This window comes from Diaporthe citri (genome assembly GCF_014595645.1).
Source record: "Diaporthe citri strain NFHF-8-4 chromosome Unknown scaffold_2, whole genome shotgun sequence".
Lineage (NCBI taxonomy): Eukaryota > Fungi > Ascomycota > Sordariomycetes > Diaporthales > Diaporthaceae > Diaporthe > Diaporthe citri.
Window position 1 is genome coordinate 1,818,894 of NW_025064847.1, and position 17,268 is coordinate 1,836,161.

The window sequence follows — 17,268 nt, forward strand, 5'->3', positions numbered from 1 at the left end:
GATGTGTATACACACTCATACAGAAAATAAAAATAAAAAAGAAGGGCGGAGTGTGGGGTGGAAAACAGGGCGGAGGAGGCCTGGCGGGAGAGTGTGTGTAAATGAGAGAAGGGAGGCGGATTCTTCGTATGCAAGGACGGACACGGCGTGCTGCTGTTGCCCAGCCCGATTTGCATGCTTCCAATCGGAAATCGGTCACAATGGAGACTTCCACAAGCAAAGAGGATCGCCCTTCATTATACACAATAGCATGTCTAGCAAAGAGCAGAAGCTTGTTTACGGGCACACTGAAAGGAATATATAGGTGCTGCTGAATCGACTAAAGGGACCTCCGTCATCCTTGACGGGGTAGGAACAAGAAGTCAAGCGCCATGGTATCTACAAGTCTTGGAGACCTCCATTTTCATCTTCTCATGGCCGATTTTCACGATTCCAAAGTAAAAAGACTCTCCTGCTGCTGGCAAGGTCCAGCTTCCAGTCTTCCATTTCCAGGAATGAGACAAGTCTCGTTGCCTTCGCTTACCGGCGTCAACGCAAAGCTGTTTTGCCCGGCAAACGGAAACAGTTGTCCCTGGTTCGTCAAGCCGGACCCGTCAGCTCTCCCGCCACAGGAGAACAAGGTGACTTGGTCGCCAGCTTGTCTCCGGGGGTCAAAGGAGATGCAGCCCTGGGTGGCGGTGCTCACAATCAGGGCGGCGTCGCCACCGCTGCCGTCGTTGTGCTTGCCCGAAGTAATCAGGTCCCAAGTGGTAGGACTGGTGCAGTCTGTGAAGGCAACAGGAATGAGATTCATCCTGAAGTCGCCCGCTGTAGGATCCACCGAGAGACACTGTCCATTGGGAGCACGGATCTTGGTGTTGCTGACGGCTCGCACGGCTGTGTCATCACGCTGTTGGGCCTCTTCTGCCGCTGCCTGATCAATCTTGTTGCCGGCGCCTGAGACTGCAGCCGACTCTGTGGAGTTGGCTCCTGCGACACCAGTCGCAGTCGTGGCTGAACCTGCAGCACCGGTGCCTGTCAGCTCGTTAGCAAAGTTAGGCGCTGCAGAGGGTCCTCGGTCCTCAGACTTACTGCTAGGCACCTTGCTTGCGGCAGTGCCAGAGGCACGAGTTGGTTGGGTGCTGAAGGAAAACTCTTGTGTTGAATCTCCGGAACTGCAGTCAGAAATGTCCAGGGTGTTGTCCTTGACGGCCAGGCACTGCCCTGGGGCGTTCTGCGGCTGCAATGACTGAGGACCTTCTGGCTGGCTGAATGGGAAGATTTGAGAGTTTGTCTCATTGCCGCCTACCGAGTCTCAGTGTCAGTATGCTGCTCGTCAAGATCAAAACGGGAGGTGGGTTGACTAACTTCCATCAGCTCTGCCGCCGCAAGAGAAGAGAAGGACTTGGTCACCCGCAGCTCGGCGGGGGTCGAAGTTAAGACAGGCGCCTGTGGTGGTGCTCACAACGAGCATTGACTGGGGGTGGCAATGTGCTTCCCAGCAGTGATGATATCCCATCCCTGGCCGTCAGCCGACCCACATTGGGCAACTTTGATGGGGGTCAAGTTGGCCCGGAAGTCACCCGAGAGCTTGTCGACAGAGAGACATTTGCCATCGGAAGTCTGTCGGTGGCGGTCAGCCCGGAAACCACACACGGCCGGAAAGCAGGACATACTTTGATGTTGATGTTGGACGAGGCCCTCGTGGCGGTGTGGTCACGTTGTTGAGCCTCAGCAACGGCGGACTCATCAAGGGAGGCGACTGCCCTGACCGAGATGACCGGGTTGGTGGAGGCGAGGCCCGCACAAGCGAGGAGCGAGATCAGCTGGGATACCATTTTGAAGGCGATGATTCTTCGTGGAAGAAAAATTGTGTATGCAAGGAATGCTTGGTAATGCGATGCTCAGAGACGGAGTTGTGCTGCTGTGGATGTGCAATTTGAACCGAAGATGAAAAGAATGGAGTTCGCAGAACCGAAAAGCTGATGAAACGAAGAGAAGTGGAAAAGAAAGTAAACAAAAAAAAGAGAGTGGAGGGAATCTTGTTCGTCAAAACATGGCAGAGAATCGCGACTTCTCTGGCCCAGGTGGGCGTGGGGGAAGGTGCGCCTTCTAATCTAATACAGAGAGAGAACTGCATCTCCAGAGGCAACCACGACCGCCCGAGTATGCAAAGCAGTGCTGCCGCCACACTCCTGGATTTGGTGCAGGGTGTTTCCAGTGGGTTTCGCACTTTGGCCACAATGAGAGACCATCAACAACGCCTCTTGGGTCCTCGGCGAACATGTTCGGAGCCAGCACTGCTGGACCCAAAGAAGAGGGGCAGATGGCGGAAAGGATGGGTGCCATGTGCTATACTTTTGCGTTTGGCGCCTGGGTTGAGTGCTTGGCCGCGCCTGCATGAAGAGGGCGCGAAAATGCAATTGGGGCTGGCCTTCCTGGCCGCAAAGGCCTCTCGGGCTTGAACAAGTGCTTGTGTTTGTGCTGATGCTTGGTTCGATGGGTCGAGATTTGAGGCCGGTCGGCCTGGGCTCTGGAAGAGATGGAAGATGCAGGAGCGTTAAGGAAACGCCAAGCAATAGCGCCCCTCGGCCTGGCCTTCTGTTGAGGCTGCAAGACGAAACCCTCGTTGTTGCACAGCAGGAGCAGGAGAGCGCCACGGGCGCTACCTGCCAAAAGACCAAGCCAAACTTGAGACGAACTGGCGCTGACAGGAAACCCCATGGCTTCCCCTGCCGCTGGTCGCCGGGGCGCGTGCGATTGGGCAGGAGCTCAACATGCACCCAGATTAGGAAGTTACAGGGGTTGGGCCTCTACTGGCACGGTCTCCACAACTTCCAGGCCATTGTGTACAACGTGTAAGTGATTGCACTGATGCTGTAGCCATGCAGACGGATTCGACTGACGTCTGGATGGGCAAAAGCACTGCGTGGTTCGAAAACAACGCAACGGACAAATGAAGATCAGGAGTACCTGGGCACTTTGCAAGCAGTCATTCCACCGAGCGCTTTCGGAAAGAATGTTCTTGACAGTCAAATGGGATTCGGTATCTACGTCTCCAGCAGGCTCAGTGCTGCCCTGTCCATCCACTTGAAACTGGTTCCCTGTTGTGGTCAATAAGGCCTGAGAAGTCGTGCGCTACATTGTATCACATCTCATCGCCGCCGACTGGAGAACATAGTTTGCGCCTTGGGCAAGTGAAAAGGGAACACCATGAAATATCTCACAGAAGGAACAGATGAGACGAAATTAGTAAACGGAGAAGAGGCCACTTGATTAAACTAAATACAAAAAGACAAAAAGAAGCCTAACAAAAGCCTGGTTGTGGTGGACTCGAACCCAAGCGTCCCTGAGTTCTGGGGCTGGCCAAAAGCGAAGTGTCCGAGGACAAGTGAGATAGAATTCAGATCTATTGGTAATGTTTAACCAGTTATTTGAGCTACTTCGCTGACAGAACTTGTTCTTCTGCTCCTTATAAAGACCATGTCAAGTGGTCGTTGGTGGCCGTTGGTGGCTGGTAGCTCTGCGGTCTTGGGCTAGGCAGACGCCGGCCGAGGCCTGAGTCACACCGCTGTGGAACGAACCCCACTACCAACAGAAATCCTCCCGGTGCACCAGACACTGGAAAATCACACTTCACATGTATTTGGAGACTTCTACATGCCAAAAGCAGGGCGAATGATCTGGCGTAGAGATGTGGAGTTGAAGTGTTCGCCAACCACAAACATGAGCACCGGCGAGAAGCAGGACGATCCAGTGAGGGCTTAGCAAGAACATCACATCTAGGTAATGGGTGCTTGATGGCAAGTAAGAGAACATTTTGGAAGTGGCAGTATTTGGAAACCTAGGTAATTGATGGTATCATTTCCAGCTCAAAACCAAAACCACCCTGTACATCAAACGCTCGCGCGTGTTGCCAGCAATATGTGTGTCTTAACCCGCTGTCGCCCTGAAGAGAAAACCAGCAAGCCACCGAAGAAACGACCTCAGTATTAAGAAATCAATATCGACACTCGTAAGGTCGCAGATAGTCTAGCCCACTATTTCTTCGAAATGAACACCTCCAACCCCTCTTGTACAACGAAAAAGGTGGCGTGAGCTTCCAACTCCCTTCCTGGGTTAACGAGCTCAAAGTGGTAGTCCCGCAGAAGCCGAGGGCAGACCTTGTTGATCTCGAGCAGGGCAAGGTTGCGGCCGATGCAGACATGGCTACCGCCACCGAACTACACGACAGCTGTCAGCTTCATTCACGCCTCAAAGGAGGACCTCATCCGAGATGATTCTTACCTGGAACATGTACCTCTCCATCCTCTTCGCCTCCTCAGGGTCGCCCAGCCAGCGCTCCGGTCGGTAGACATCCGCGTCTTCACCGAAAGTGGACCTGTCACGGTGCAGGACCCACCCGTTCACGGCGATGGTCACCCCGCCGGGGAAGGACTGGCCGTCCACCTCGGCGCCCTCGGGGGGCACAAGGCGCGCGATGTTGAGCCCGACGGCCGGGCGCACGCGCATCGCCTCCTTCATGCACGCCTGGAAGTATGGAAGGTTCTGGGCCTCGTTCCACGAGACATTGCCTGTGGCCGGGATGGTGCCGTCGGCGACTGCCGTCTTTATCTCCTCTTGGATGCGGGCGTAGACGCGCTGATCGGAGAGGATCTGCCAGAAGAAGGACTGCATGGTTGAGGCGGTAGAGTCGGAACCGGCGAAGCTGTGACGGCGTTAGTACCTGGGAAATTGTAGTGTGCATGAATCGTAAGCTGAAAACGACCACAGGAGGCAAGACCTACATCGCACCATGAGCGACAGCAAAGACATCACCCTCCCCAAATCGCTCCGGGTCCTTGAGATGACCCTTGATCAGACTGGCCAGCAGATCCTGCCGCCCATCACCTCCCCTCCACTTGCCCTCGCTCTCCTTATCGAAAGGTTTCCTCCGTTCGAGCTCCTCCAGCGCCATGCGAGTGATGAGTGCGTCCTTGGTCGTCAGCCCCGGAATCAGGCTCCGCAGCGGATTCCTCCTTAGGAAGTGGTCCATGAATGGCACCTGCCCCACGATGCCATTGTACCGCTGCATATCATCGATAGTGCGGATCGCGCCGTCCACGTCTCGGCCCTGCTCCAGGAATCCAAAGCTCCGGCTGAAGGCCACCTCGCCCAGGACGTCGAAGGCGAACCAGTGGAGCCAGTTACCGAGATCGACGATTGGGCCGTTGGAGAGGTCCTTGGTCTTTTCTCCGGCGGGTCCCGCGGCCAAGTCCAATTTCTGCATCAGCACCTCGATTGTATCGTCGATGAAGGGGCTGAGCTGCTGCATTGCTGCCATACTGTAGGGCACGTTGGCGACCTTCTTCTTCTGCGCGTGGACATCTTCGCGATACTCGGTGAAAATGTCTGGGTTCTCCGGCGGCGGGAAGACACCGTAGAACTTGGTCTTGTAGAAACGCTTTCCTGCTGACAGGAGCGTGCGCGCAGCCTCGGGAGACGACACGGAAACCTCGTTTGGTGCAATTCGCACGATGGGTCCATACTTCTTGTGCAGCTCGATATGCTCGAGGTGAGTGTGAGTAGAGGCGGTTGAGGTCACCTTCCATAGCCTCGTCATCGAGGCCAGCCATGGGCCAGGGTATTTTCGCAATGGTGAAGCATATCTCCTGTATAGCGCGCGCACAACGATCAAGCCGGGGATTGTTATGAACCACCACCGAAGTAAAAAGGGTAGGAGACCTGTGATAAACGCCCGAGTAGGCGAGATGGTCCCACTATCCGTCTGAAGCCTCTCAATGGGGCCAGCCATTATTGCATACGTTTGTGCACTGAACCAAGGGTTGAACCTAGTGGACTGGAGAGGAGAGTGTTGAATTGCAATCAGAGAGAGAGTCTATGTGTCCGCTAAGAAGGGTCGGAATCCTGATTATATGGGAGATCACCTCTGGGCCCTTATAAGATGAGACGCCAGGCCAAGGTATCGTCAATGGCAACCAGGTCCCGGAGGAGACCACCCCCTGCCCTGGAACGAAAACACCACCAACATATTTGTCAACGTGGAGTAATCTGAATATCAGATCCATCGTGCGTTGGATCCGGCGGTAGCTCGCGGGGAACCAAGATCTAAGCTCCCGAGGTCTCCTGAGCAGACAAGACATACTTCCGAGTTGGTGGATGACCCAGCCATCGGTTGGACCATGCCGTTTGGGCCCACGTTTCTGCGCCGCAGTTGCGCGGCGCTTGTGTCACGCTGGCGGTATTGAAGTCAGTGTGTAGGTTGTGGCCACGACTTGGCGAGTCTTCGGCGAACCAAATATCTGCCGACTCTGACTGGTCCATCCCAGCCATCCCAGGGAATACTTGGAGCCGTTTATGCGGGGAATTCATAGGGGTCGAGCGAGCTGGTCAACGGTTGCCAAAAGTGGCGACCGATGGAGATGATGGTCCAGCATGCTTTCTCCTCTTAGCCTTTTTCGAGCTGTTGTGGGCCATGACCGTTGAGCGTTTCGCATGGCACTTTTGGTGTACGGGCACTCTCGACTGTGAATGACCTACCGGACGAGCGTAGCCCCGACGTCCGTATTTCCGTCACGATAACCAGATCTGCGGCGTGATGGTCCTATTCCCCAGCAGTGCAACAAAGGACTGCAGCAGGACAGCCCCTTTGAAGATGACCAGACTCCACAAATAGAAACATATCAGGCGACGGGTTCGCGGGAATTACCCCAGATTTACGGGGTGTTGTACCCTCAAGCTGAGGAGCCGGTGATGCTTGGGCCTAGTGCGTTCGAATCGGGAATAAAGTAGCGGTTTCTAGGAGAGGAGGCGGTGCCGGGGCCGAGATGGCTGTTCGCTTTTCCGATCACGATGGCCGGTTGATGGCCACGAGGAAGATCATTGATCCGCCGTTGTCCAGGTCAATCATTGAGCAGAGAGCTGATGATCCAAATCGACCAGGACTCCCGGGGATGGATATCCAAGTGCAAAACCACACGGTTTGAGGGAAACTTCTTTGGCGGTTGACGTGCATCAAAACTCCTTAAAATAAACCAGATGAGCGAGGTACACATGCACACGTCGTCCATATTTCGATGGAGGGCTCCATTCATTAAGACATGCAGCCCAGAGACAGGGAAAGGGGTGGAGCCCAATATGGCCGGCCAGTCGCCGCACCACGATTAGTCATCGCTGGGGCCGGTCGGCCGGGAGCCCCAACTGACATCACTCGAAATTTTGCTGAGCAATAGCTGCTTGGCGGAGGTCTTTACTCAACAGCCACGACGGCCTCAACCGCAAACCTATACAATGGCTCCATTCGCGTCGCCGCTGGGTTGTTCCAACTCGCTATCAGCTGCCAAGCTGTTCGTTCAGCTCGCCCCAAAGCGAGGCTCCGAGCCCGTCCTCGAATTCCTCCTGCCCCGGAGTCGCTCCGCGATCTCCAGGAGGACCCTCCACAGCAGCTCCGTCCAGGCCCGGCGAGTAGCGACGTCGACAGGCACGGGGCATGGGAACTTCTCAGACACTGTTGGATGGAGTATACCCAGAGGGATGCTACACGCCAACTCCGCGCCTTCCACAACATTGAAACCGTTAGCCCACGCAGCAAGGAGGAGGTACACCCAGGCGGTGTTCAACCCGCAGCAGGATGAGGATGGCAACGACATGACACTGGAGATCACGCCCCGGGCAGCAAAAGTTTGTTAGATCACACATCAGTTCACCACGTGCAATTTACTGACCCGCTCTCTCCCGCCAGCGCCTCACCGAGATAATGTCCAAGGACAACAACCCGCAGCTCGCCCTGCGCATCCAGGTCGAGTCGGGCGGCTGCCACGGCTTCCAGTACCTCATGTCGCTCGTCACCCTCCCCGAGTCGATCCCAACCAAGCCCGCCGCGGCTGCCGAGGCGAGCGAACATCCAGGCGAAGGCGCAGGCTCGGGCGAGGTGCGCGAGGACGACACCATCTTCACGTACACCCCAGAGGAGGGGCAGCAGGCCGACCTCACGGGCGCCAAGATCATACTTGACCAGCCGTCGCTGGACCTCCTCAAGGGGAGCAAGGTGGACTTCACGATGGAGCTGATCGGGTCTCAATTCAAGATTGTGGACAACCCGCTGGCGACGAGCAGTTGTGGGTGCGGTACTAGCTTTGATATCAAGGTGTAGACAGACACCACTTCTACAGGACCACTCCTACGGCAGACACTGCCAGTGTACAAAAGAAAAGATATAATTCTCCCAGTATTTTCAAACACCGACGACATCACGACCCAGAATTAAAGAGGCAGTGAAAGGCGGTATTATATGACTTGACCTTGCTACCACGCATGGTTCTCAACAGACGGTGACCAGTCACAAGAAGGTACAGGGGGGTGTAGGATGGAATATTTGAGTCTTCCGGAAAGCAAGCAGACTTTTTCTCATTTAACGCCGTGCATCCATGCCCGAGTACCATTCCATTCCGTAGAAAACCCCAACCGAAAAACCCATCAACTCGACCAAACAGACTTAGTTCATCTGGCGGATGAGGGCGTTGATGTTCTCCTCACGGTTGCCCAGGTCACCACCCTCGATGAAGTGCTTGAACTTGCGGGGGCGGAAACCACCGTTGGGGTTGGAGAGCTTGAAGGGCCACAGGAAGTTGGCGGCCTGCTTGAAGTTGGGGCCGACGGTGTAGATCTCGTGGATCAGATCCTCGATACAGATGATACCGTACTTGCCGAGGTTCTCCTCGATGATGGAGTTGTCGGTAAGGGCGACACGCTGCTTGTTGACCTTTCCGTATCCACGCTTGTAGATGAGCTCCTTGACGCTCTTCAGGTTGGGGTAACCGTAGGCGACCCAGGGCTCGATGACCTTGATCATCTCAGTGATGGCCTTGGTGACACGGACGAAGACACCGTTGTTGATCTGCAGCAGACGGAGCAGCTGGAGGATCTTGCGGGGCTTGGGGGCGATCTTGTTGATACTGCACGGCTTGTCAGTCACGGCTGAAGCCAGGTTGGGTTGGACGGCAGCAAAACATACCCCTTGATACGGACAATGAAGATCAACTTGGCCTCAGCGGGGACGTAGAACTCGCCGCTCTGCTTGGCAACACGAGCCAGGCGGATCTTCTCACGCTCCGCATCGCGGTACTCCTGGACGTACTTCTCAGCACGCTTGAAGATGACGCCGCGCTTCTCCTTGTTGGCCTATTGAATCCAAAAGGTTAGCATCGTCTGCCAGAACCAGAACTATGTTGACCACCAAGATTGTCTTGCATCGATCAGACCCGAAAGACAGTAAATTCGCGGACATCATCGACCGTAGTCTAGTCGAAGCGTGGATATATGTTGTGCATCACTTCGCTTCCCAACCCCTCCACCAACGTATTGATAACAACTAACCTTCTTCTTCTTCTCGATCTCGGCCGACTTCTCAGCACGAGCCTTCTCCTGCGACTTGCGCTTCTTCAGGAGGGTCTCGGGGACCAGGATCTGGTCGTTGGTGGGGACGGAACTATTCGTCGGATTTCAGATTAGTACGTAGTCCGGCATACTTCTATGAAGTATGGAGGAGAGCGCCGGTGGAGAACTGTTGCGAGTGCGACATTCTCTGCATGGCTAACTCGCTTGCAGATTTTGATCGGTGAGCCCGGAGGTCAACGCAGATGCAGGTGCATGCTGCAGAAGACGACGGGTGCAATCTCATCCGACAACACCTCGAATGGGATCGAGAAATGATGCTCACGGTTTGGCAGTCTCTTGCAAGCAGCCTGTGCGCTGCTCGCGAGGTATGCTACTCTGCGGCAATGGATTTAAGAGAGAAGGCCTTTGCAGGCCTTCGACTCCAACACCCCGCGGGACATCTCTCAGTCCACAAGCTGTGTCTCAAGCCTGTAGGAAAGAGGGAGAAGCGCAGGAAGGATCGAGCTGGCTGCAATTGCTCAGATCTGGTGTCGCGGGACACGCAGAGCAAAAGCTTTCCCAGCAGGAGAGGACGACGACAATCCGCACGCAATAGTTGCTCCGTGTACCAGGCGGTGGGAGGGGAGAAGTAGCAGCTGGCATCATCTGCACGACGATGCCAGCCTCATCGCGGGATTCAAACATACGTCGCAGGCATCTTGAAGGTCGGTGTCGTCAACTGTCCTTTGGAAGATGGGTTGTCGAATGAATGTCGTTGGGCGGTGGAAGTTCGTCCCAGAGCTACAGAGAAAAGGAAAAAAGGGCGTGCTTTAGCGATGGGGAGATTTTGAAAACTCCGCAGCACCGGATTTTGTGGACTGACTCCTGATTGGTGGACAGGCTGCCAGAAGTGGGGCGTCTTTCGCTCACCGCCCGCGGGCCACAGCCTGAATTTTGCACACACCCGGTCCTGCAAAGCTCAGCCATTTCGCGATCTCGTCCTCGACTTGACTGATTCTTCGTCTTCACACGCATTAACTGTCAACGACCCAGTCCACCATCAATCAAGCTCAACATGCCTCCCAAGGGAAAGACCGTGCGCCCTGCGCAAGAGAACATCTCTCTCGGACCTCAGGTCCGCGAGGGTAAGCCGACCCCTTCGAGCGCAGCAAGCGCAGCATCCCGCGCGAGTGTTTCCGTGACTGACGAGCCCCTCCATTTCCACAGGTGAACTCGTCTTCGGCGTTGCCCGTATCTTCGCCTCCTTCAACGACACCTTCGTCCACGTCACCGATCTCAGGTTCGTCAGCCCTTGAAGAAAGCGCCCGCATGTCCACGAGACAGCACATTGCCGGAAGGGCACAATATTTGAACACAAAATTTGAGACCTTCAGATGGTTCGAGCTGCGGCTAACATTCTGGGTGATTCCAGTGGCCGTGAGACCATCTGCCGTGTCACCGGTGGTATGAAGGTCAAGGCCGACCGTGACGAGTCCTCCCCCTACGCCGCCATGTTGGCTGCCCAGGACGTCGCCACCCGCTGCAAGGAGCTCGGCATCACCGCCCTGCACATCAAGATCCGTGCTACCGGAGGTATGTTTTGATAGCCATGTGGCTTGTCCAGTCGCCCTCCGCTCTGTGATCGTAATCCGCTGACATCAATAACACAGGTAACGCGACCAAGACCCCCGGCCCCGGTGCCCAGTCTGCTCTCCGAGCCCTGGCCCGTTCCGGCATGAAGATCGGCCGTATCGAGGACGTCACCCCCACTCCCTCCGACTCTACCCGCAGAAAGGGTGGTCGCCGTGGTCGTCGTCTCTGAGCGCCCGGCACCTTGTTTTCTCTCCTGGACGGACTGGCAAGGAAAATTCAGGGATTGGGTGGTTACTGCATATGGGTTACACTGTGGCGTTGACAGTTACGAGGAGAACGGCTTGCGCCTGGTCTCCATTATCTACAGCCTCTCTAGGGAGGTTTGTCACATGATGCTTGTGGCACAGCTACACCAATAAAGAACAAGTCAAAGCACTTGGACCCATTTTCAACTTCTTTGTGAACCGTGTCCGATGATTAAACGATGTGAATACGAGACTAGACATGCAATCAGAGCAAGACGGCATGCCATCAAGTACTGTTGCCCTGTTCTGACATGGATCACAAAACTTCAAAGCAGGGCAGACGATGCAGTTTGAGTCTGCTGAAATGTGGGCCATCAGAAACGCATCTGGATTTAAATGTCCTCAGGTATCAAGCAGTCTAATCCTTTTGGAATCTGTTCGAGACCTCTCTCAGTGAGCCACCTCGGTATCTTCCAATTATCCTGATAACGCCTCGCTTCAGATAATCATCGCAGAAGAAAAGAAAATCAAATCGATCTTGAACTTCCTCAAGTCATCACGTCGAGCTCACTTATATTCCGGTCTCAAGGTCCAGATGCCTCTCATCGTGCTGCCCGCCTGCTCCATCCTCGCCACCGCATTCAGCGCCGCCTTGAACGCCTCCGTTGCCTTCTTCGTATGACAGTATGGGTTGAAGTGGTCCACCAGCACCTTAGATGGGCACTTGCCTCCATGGCGTCGGACAAAGGCCGGGATCATCTCCTTGAACTCCTTCACCCCGTATCGGCCGTTGGTCGGCGGAGTGGCCGAGCGAGAGCTGCCCGCACTGCCGCTGCCTCCACCTCCGAGACCCTGGCGGTCACGGATACCAGCCAGAACCCCGGCCGAGCTGGGCCCTCCTCGCCCACGGTTGACGTTCGGCAGGCGCGGCGCGCCAGCTTGGCCATGCTCGCCGGTCCAGGTGACGGTGCCAATGGGCACGTTGCGGGCCTGCTCCCGGGACCGACGCAGGTGGTCAGCTGCCTCGGCAGCAACACGGTTCGCCTCGCGCTCGAGAATGTTGCGGTCGGCCTTCACTGTCTTCTTTCCGTTGACAATCTCGTCATGCTCCAGGGCCTCGTGAACTCCACGCGCGAAGATTCCGGCCATGATGCGGTCCTCGTCACCAGAGTTGCTTTCCTCGGCCTCCTTGAACTCTTCCACTCCGGCCACACCTTCGATCTCTCGCAGCTTATCATCCTCGCCCTCTTCATTAACCGCTGTCGCCATATTCGCCGCCATTCTGGCATGCTGGTCTTCGAGGTCATAGTTCGCGTTCCCAGGCGCTATCTTGGGCTTCGGCGCGATACCGGCCGCGACTTCGCTGCCTTGGAAGAGCCGGCTCGTCTCTGTAGCACCACCATGGTCCGTGTCGAGAGTGAACAGATCATGCATGTCACTGAGGTTCAGCGTCGTGCGCTGCTTCGGGTCCTTAAGGACCTTGTTCGCAAGAAATTGTTTGAAGATCTGCCGGTGGTAGATCTTCTCCTCAATGGTGCCGGCCGTCATCAAACGGAAGATGGTGACCTCCTTCTTCTGTCCCAATCGCCAGGCCCTCTCCCGGGCCTGTACATCGGTGGAGGGGTTCCAGTCTGGATCGTAGATGATGACCCTACTGGCACCGGTGAGGTTGACACCCAAGCCGCCGACTTTGGTAGTGAGGAGGAACAGATGAATGTTGGGATCATTGTTGAATTTGTCAACAAGTTTCTGTCGCTCCTTCACCGGGGTCTTTCCATCCATGCGAAGGAAGTTGATGTCATCTTGCCGCCTGACAAACGCCTCCAGAATATCGAGCATCTGGACACCCTGGCTGAAAAGCAGGATCTTGTGACCAAAGCGCTTCCACAAGTGCACAAGCTTTTTGACGACCTGCATCTTGCCCGATTGACGCGCTGAGCCCCATTTGTAATCTGTTCTATTCTTTCGATGTGGAAACAGTAGGTCTGGATGGTTGCATATCTTCCTCAGTTGGTCAATGCCGAAAAGTGACTTGCGTGTGTGGTTGAGGATGGCATTCATCTCGTCAGACCTTAGGAACTGCTCGTATGCATCACGTTGGACGGCGGTCAGCTTGCAGAACAAGACCTGCTCCTGCTTCTTGGGAAGGTCTGCCGCCACGTCCTTCTTTGTGCGCTGCAGCAGGTAAGGACTGATTGTGTCCTTCAAGGTCTCTGCGCACTTTTGTGCTGTCATAACCTGAAGATTCGTCGCGTTGGCATAACCACCTAGCTTGATTGGAATCTCAAATTGGTTCCGGAAGGCTACAAGCGAGCCGAGGCGCATGGGGTTGATGAAGTCGAAAAGAGACCAAAGCTCGATCAAATTGTTCTGCATAGGAGTGCCCGAGAGGATGATCCGGTTGGGCGTGCGCAGCTCCTTGCAGCATATGGTGATGTAGGTATTCGGGTTTCGAATTTTGTGTCCTTCATCCAACACAGCGTAGTCCCATTCAACGGGAATCAGCACATCACCATAAGTCTGGAGACCAGCATATGTGGTGACTAGAACATGGCCATCCTTGACCACTCGATCCACAATCTTTTTTGCAGCGTTGCTCGATTTCCTCGGCTGAGCAGCATCCTCCCACATCTCCTCGTCTTCGAAGCGCGCCTCTCTTCCAAGATTGAGCATACCACTGCCGGAAGAATGCAGGATGGACACTCGGAGAGCTGGCCACCACCGATGGAACTCGCTGACCCACTGCTGGAGCACAGTTGCTGGAGCCACGACGAGAACCGGCTTTGTGAGTTTCTTGCTGTAATGCAAGGCAGCGACAAAAGAAATCAGCTGGATAGTCTTTCCCAACCCCATTTCGTCGCCGACAATTCCTCCGACCTTCTGGGCGTAGAGTTCCGCAAGCCATTGCACACCCGTCTTTTGGTAATCAAACAGCGACGGGTAAATGTCGCCGGGTAGCTTGAGGCCATTCTCAAGGTGGTGGTCAGGCTGGTCGGGCGAGGGCTTGAACCATTCCTCAGCATCACTGTCCGCTGGGAGCCCATTGTTCTCTTGCCTACGTCTCCGAGCTCGACTTCTGCGCTCGACCCAGTCAGAGAGGCGCGTCTGGTAGGCCGATTCGTCACCATCGTCAAATTTGCTTAAATCAACAGCCTTTTCGTTACTCCGAGAGCTCTTGGGCGTTTTTCTAGGGGTAGTGCGAGTGAGGTCGGTCATATCATACTCCTCGGAGCCGACCTCGGAGAGAGATCCAGGCGAGGCAGCGGAGGCAATACTTGGTTCGAACTCATCAGATGAAGCAGCGTCAACTTGGACCTTCCGCTTCTTACGGGGACGAAGGGAAAACTCGTTCTCGACGATGGCCGCAGATGCATCCTCTTCCTCTTCGGCGAAGCCTGGGAGCCGCAGATTGCGGTGGGACCGCGGCTGGTCGGCTGCTTGCTCCAATTCCAGTTCCTCGGCGACGGCCTCGTCTTCGGCATCGATGATAGCATCGGCGAGTTCACCCTGTACACCATCTGGCCTCGGGCCACCAATCTTTGCAAAAGGCGTGATCTTGCCAGTGCGAATCAGGTACTCCCTTTGAGTTTCACCAGGCAACTTGCCTTTCGATGCAGCGGCCGCACCTTCATCTTCTTCGCCAGCTTGCTGTCTCTCTTCGATTCGGGCGTTGAAATCCGCAATGTCCTTGTCAACCAGCTCGATCTCGGCATCGATGCGAGCAATCTCTTGCTGGATCTTTTCTTTCAAGGGCGTATTTCCCCAGGCTCTCCGCAGCTTCTGTTGTTGATCCTGCTTCCTAGTCAGGAGTTTTGACTTGGTAGCTTCAGCCCTGGCAATACGGTTCTTGTCCTTGGCGTCCTCGGCTTCGATCAGCGCAAGACTTGCTTGGTGCGAGATGTCGCGCTCGAGGTCTTCTTGATCGCGGACGTTTGCGCTGAGGCTCTTCAGGGCCGACTCTTCGTCAAGGTCCTCGGGCGCATCGGGGGGCGTCCCATCTCGGTCGGACTGGGTGGCCTGCACGTCAGCGAAAGCCACCGACTTTTCTCCATCATTCGCATCGGTTGTGTGCAAGTCGACCGGAGGCGAGCTGGTGACTTGATCGCCGTCTTGCGAGGCCATGACGAGTGCAGCCTGTGTACTCAGTTCATGAAAGAGGAAGTGTGAGGAGGATCTGACAGAAGGGTTCGGGTCCAGAAGCGATCGATTGTCACCGGGAAGGCGCCCAAGACGAAGCCGGGAAGGCTGAGACGAACGGAAGATGCAAAAAGAAACAGTGATGAGTCCAAAACAGAAGGTTTGACTCGTGAGAAGAACGCTCCTAGTTCTTCAGCACGAAGGACTAGGCAGCGATGGTGAGATCGAGCCTGTGAACTTTTTGCCTCCAAGTCGTCCGCCGCTTGTGACGGAAGAAGGCGGCATGACTAAATCCCAAATCGGCCAAGCGTTCGGCAATGACGTACTTGAAGGGTCGCGTCTCAGCCGCGAACCACACGTGCACTCGTTGAAAGTGGCAATGGGTTGCAATGAATGGCATTATTCATCTTATTCGTTTTGATGGTATTCTAAAACCACCCGTTCAGATATGATGACTACCGCCAAACTGAGCAACTGTTCTACACTTATTAAACCTAGGTAGAGAGAGATCCCGCTGTACAGCACATTGCAGACAACGAAACGGTCCATGTGCCCACCCGTATTGCTTGGTACTCATCGGTAATCGACCAACGAAACGGTATACATGCCAACCAAGCCAATGCACCCTAGAAACTTCCCACCCCATTAACAATGGACCTTGAAAGCTCATAGCGAGGGGAGCAGGATTTTGATCAGAATGGAGGAGACAGGGGAACGAAGATATCCATCCATCTACACTACCGCTTGAAATCGGTCGAGCTTGGCAAAAGCATGTTAATCCACGAGCTCCCTTGGTGTCTACGCCCGCCCAAGTTCATATCGCATGAACACCTGCTACGAGGTTTGAATCAGAAGGTTTGTATCAGATAATTCCACGAGAAAGATTTATCACGATCGCCCGGGGGATGGTAGCGATTACACCCAACTGATCATCTGTCATTCTTTCATCAGACGCAGTCCATGGCGCCGGCCCCTCACTCCAACGTGTTCATGTCTGTGAAGGCACCTGCGAAAGATCAATCACAACAACAAATACTGTCCGTTAAACCTATCGATGTTCCCTACGTTTCACGTGCCCACTAAGAAGCAGCCTTGTTCCCAGCCTTGATCCAGAGAGCGGCAATGATACCGATGCTTGCGTTCCAGCACGCGCTCCTCAGAGGCGCTAGCTTCCTGTTGTCCTGCAACCAGATGTAGACTGTGTTATAGCCCACTCGTGAGGTTAAATACGCCACGCTCAAGTAATTCAGCGTCTCCGCCGGGACGCCTGCGACAACAGCGGCCACGATCCCGGCCGAGTACATCCCAAGAGTCTCGAAGCCGTTGGCCATTGCTGCCTCGGCCCGCTGGATGCGCTGGGCTTTCTGTCGTGTCTGGTGAGTAACGTGTGCTGTGACACTGTATGCTGGGTGCGGGGAGCCTGGGAGCAGGGAAGGTCTGAGGAAAGCAGCTTTTCATCTGTGAGTATGTGACATACCCTCTTGTCCATAGTAGTGTCCTTGTTGCATGTGTCTACCGTCGAGCGGGGGTTTGCGACGTCAAAATTCTTCCCAGATGCGAACATCGCGTAGGCATGCGGCACCATCACCAGCGTGAAAGCCGCGGGCACCTTGGAAATTTGTCGTCAGAATCACTTGGCCCTCTTGTCACCTGAAGGAAACAAGTGAGGGGCGATGACCGAACTCACGGAATAGTAAGCCAGGTGTGGCTTGGTCAGGTCGAAGAGGGACGCCATCTTGTTCACTGTGCCTGAGAATGGAGTTATCTAGCTGTAAGGCGAAGATCGATGCAAGTCCAAGTCCTTTCGAATACGTCTCTCTCTTGGTATAAGATGCGGGAGAAATTCAGCTGCTCTCGGTTCGGCGGTTCGTTTGGTGAGGGAACCGGATCTCGGATCTTGCGGATGGTTTCACTCCTTGCTGACCGTCAAGGTTGTCAT

The 17,268-nt window shown here is 55.0% G+C and overlaps 7 protein-coding genes across 7 annotated transcripts; 2 read left to right on the forward strand and 5 right to left on the reverse strand.

The window, feature by feature from the left end:
- Nucleotides 1-424: 424 nt before the first annotated feature.
- INS49_006131 (uncharacterized protein) lies at nt 425-1,817 on the reverse strand (the record flags this gene model as incomplete). Its single annotated transcript, XM_043166906.1, has 4 exons — nt 425-1,014; nt 1,072-1,284; nt 1,521-1,602; nt 1,656-1,817. 4 exons carry the CDS (start codon nt 1,815-1,817, stop codon nt 425-427), a joined length of 1,047 nt encoding a protein of 348 aa, XP_043028050.1.
- Nucleotides 1,818-4,019: 2,202 nt separating this feature from the next.
- Nucleotides 4,020-5,773, reverse strand: INS49_006132 (uncharacterized protein; the record flags this gene model as incomplete). The annotated part of the gene is made up of 3 exons (XM_043166907.1): nt 4,020-4,202; nt 4,267-4,687; nt 4,767-5,773. 3 exons carry the CDS (start codon nt 5,771-5,773, stop codon nt 4,020-4,022), a joined length of 1,611 nt encoding a protein of 536 aa, XP_043028051.1.
- Nucleotides 5,774-7,269: 1,496 nt separating this feature from the next.
- On the forward strand, nt 7,270-8,131 carry INS49_006133 (uncharacterized protein; the record flags this gene model as incomplete). The annotated part of the gene is made up of 2 exons (XM_043166908.1): nt 7,270-7,659; nt 7,721-8,131. 2 exons carry the CDS (start codon nt 7,270-7,272, stop codon nt 8,129-8,131), a joined length of 801 nt encoding a protein of 266 aa, XP_043028052.1.
- A 342-nt stretch (nt 8,132-8,473) lies between these two features.
- INS49_006134 (uncharacterized protein) lies at nt 8,474-10,072 on the reverse strand (the record flags this gene model as incomplete). The annotated part of the gene is made up of 4 exons (XM_043166909.1): nt 8,474-8,933; nt 8,993-9,159; nt 9,355-9,466; nt 10,062-10,072. 4 exons carry the CDS (start codon nt 10,070-10,072, stop codon nt 8,474-8,476), a joined length of 750 nt encoding a protein of 249 aa, XP_043028053.1.
- A 357-nt stretch (nt 10,073-10,429) lies between these two features.
- Nucleotides 10,430-11,176, forward strand: INS49_006135 (uncharacterized protein; the record flags this gene model as incomplete). Its single annotated transcript, XM_043166910.1, has 4 exons — nt 10,430-10,499; nt 10,582-10,654; nt 10,787-10,947; nt 11,025-11,176. The coding sequence occupies 4 exons, from the start codon at nt 10,430-10,432 to the stop codon at nt 11,174-11,176; spliced, it is 456 nt and encodes a 151-aa protein (XP_043028054.1).
- Nucleotides 11,177-11,759: 583 nt separating this feature from the next.
- INS49_006136 (uncharacterized protein) lies at nt 11,760-15,314 on the reverse strand (the record flags this gene model as incomplete). Its single annotated transcript, XM_043166911.1, has 1 exon — nt 11,760-15,314. The coding sequence occupies one exon, from the start codon at nt 15,312-15,314 to the stop codon at nt 11,760-11,762; it is 3,555 nt and encodes a 1,184-aa protein (XP_043028055.1).
- Nucleotides 15,315-16,408: 1,094 nt separating this feature from the next.
- Nucleotides 16,409-17,064, reverse strand: INS49_006137 (uncharacterized protein; the record flags this gene model as incomplete). The annotated part of the gene is made up of 3 exons (XM_043166912.1): nt 16,409-16,693; nt 16,807-16,938; nt 17,017-17,064. 3 exons carry the CDS (start codon nt 17,062-17,064, stop codon nt 16,409-16,411), a joined length of 465 nt encoding a protein of 154 aa, XP_043028056.1.
- Nucleotides 17,065-17,268: the final 204 nt, after the last annotated feature.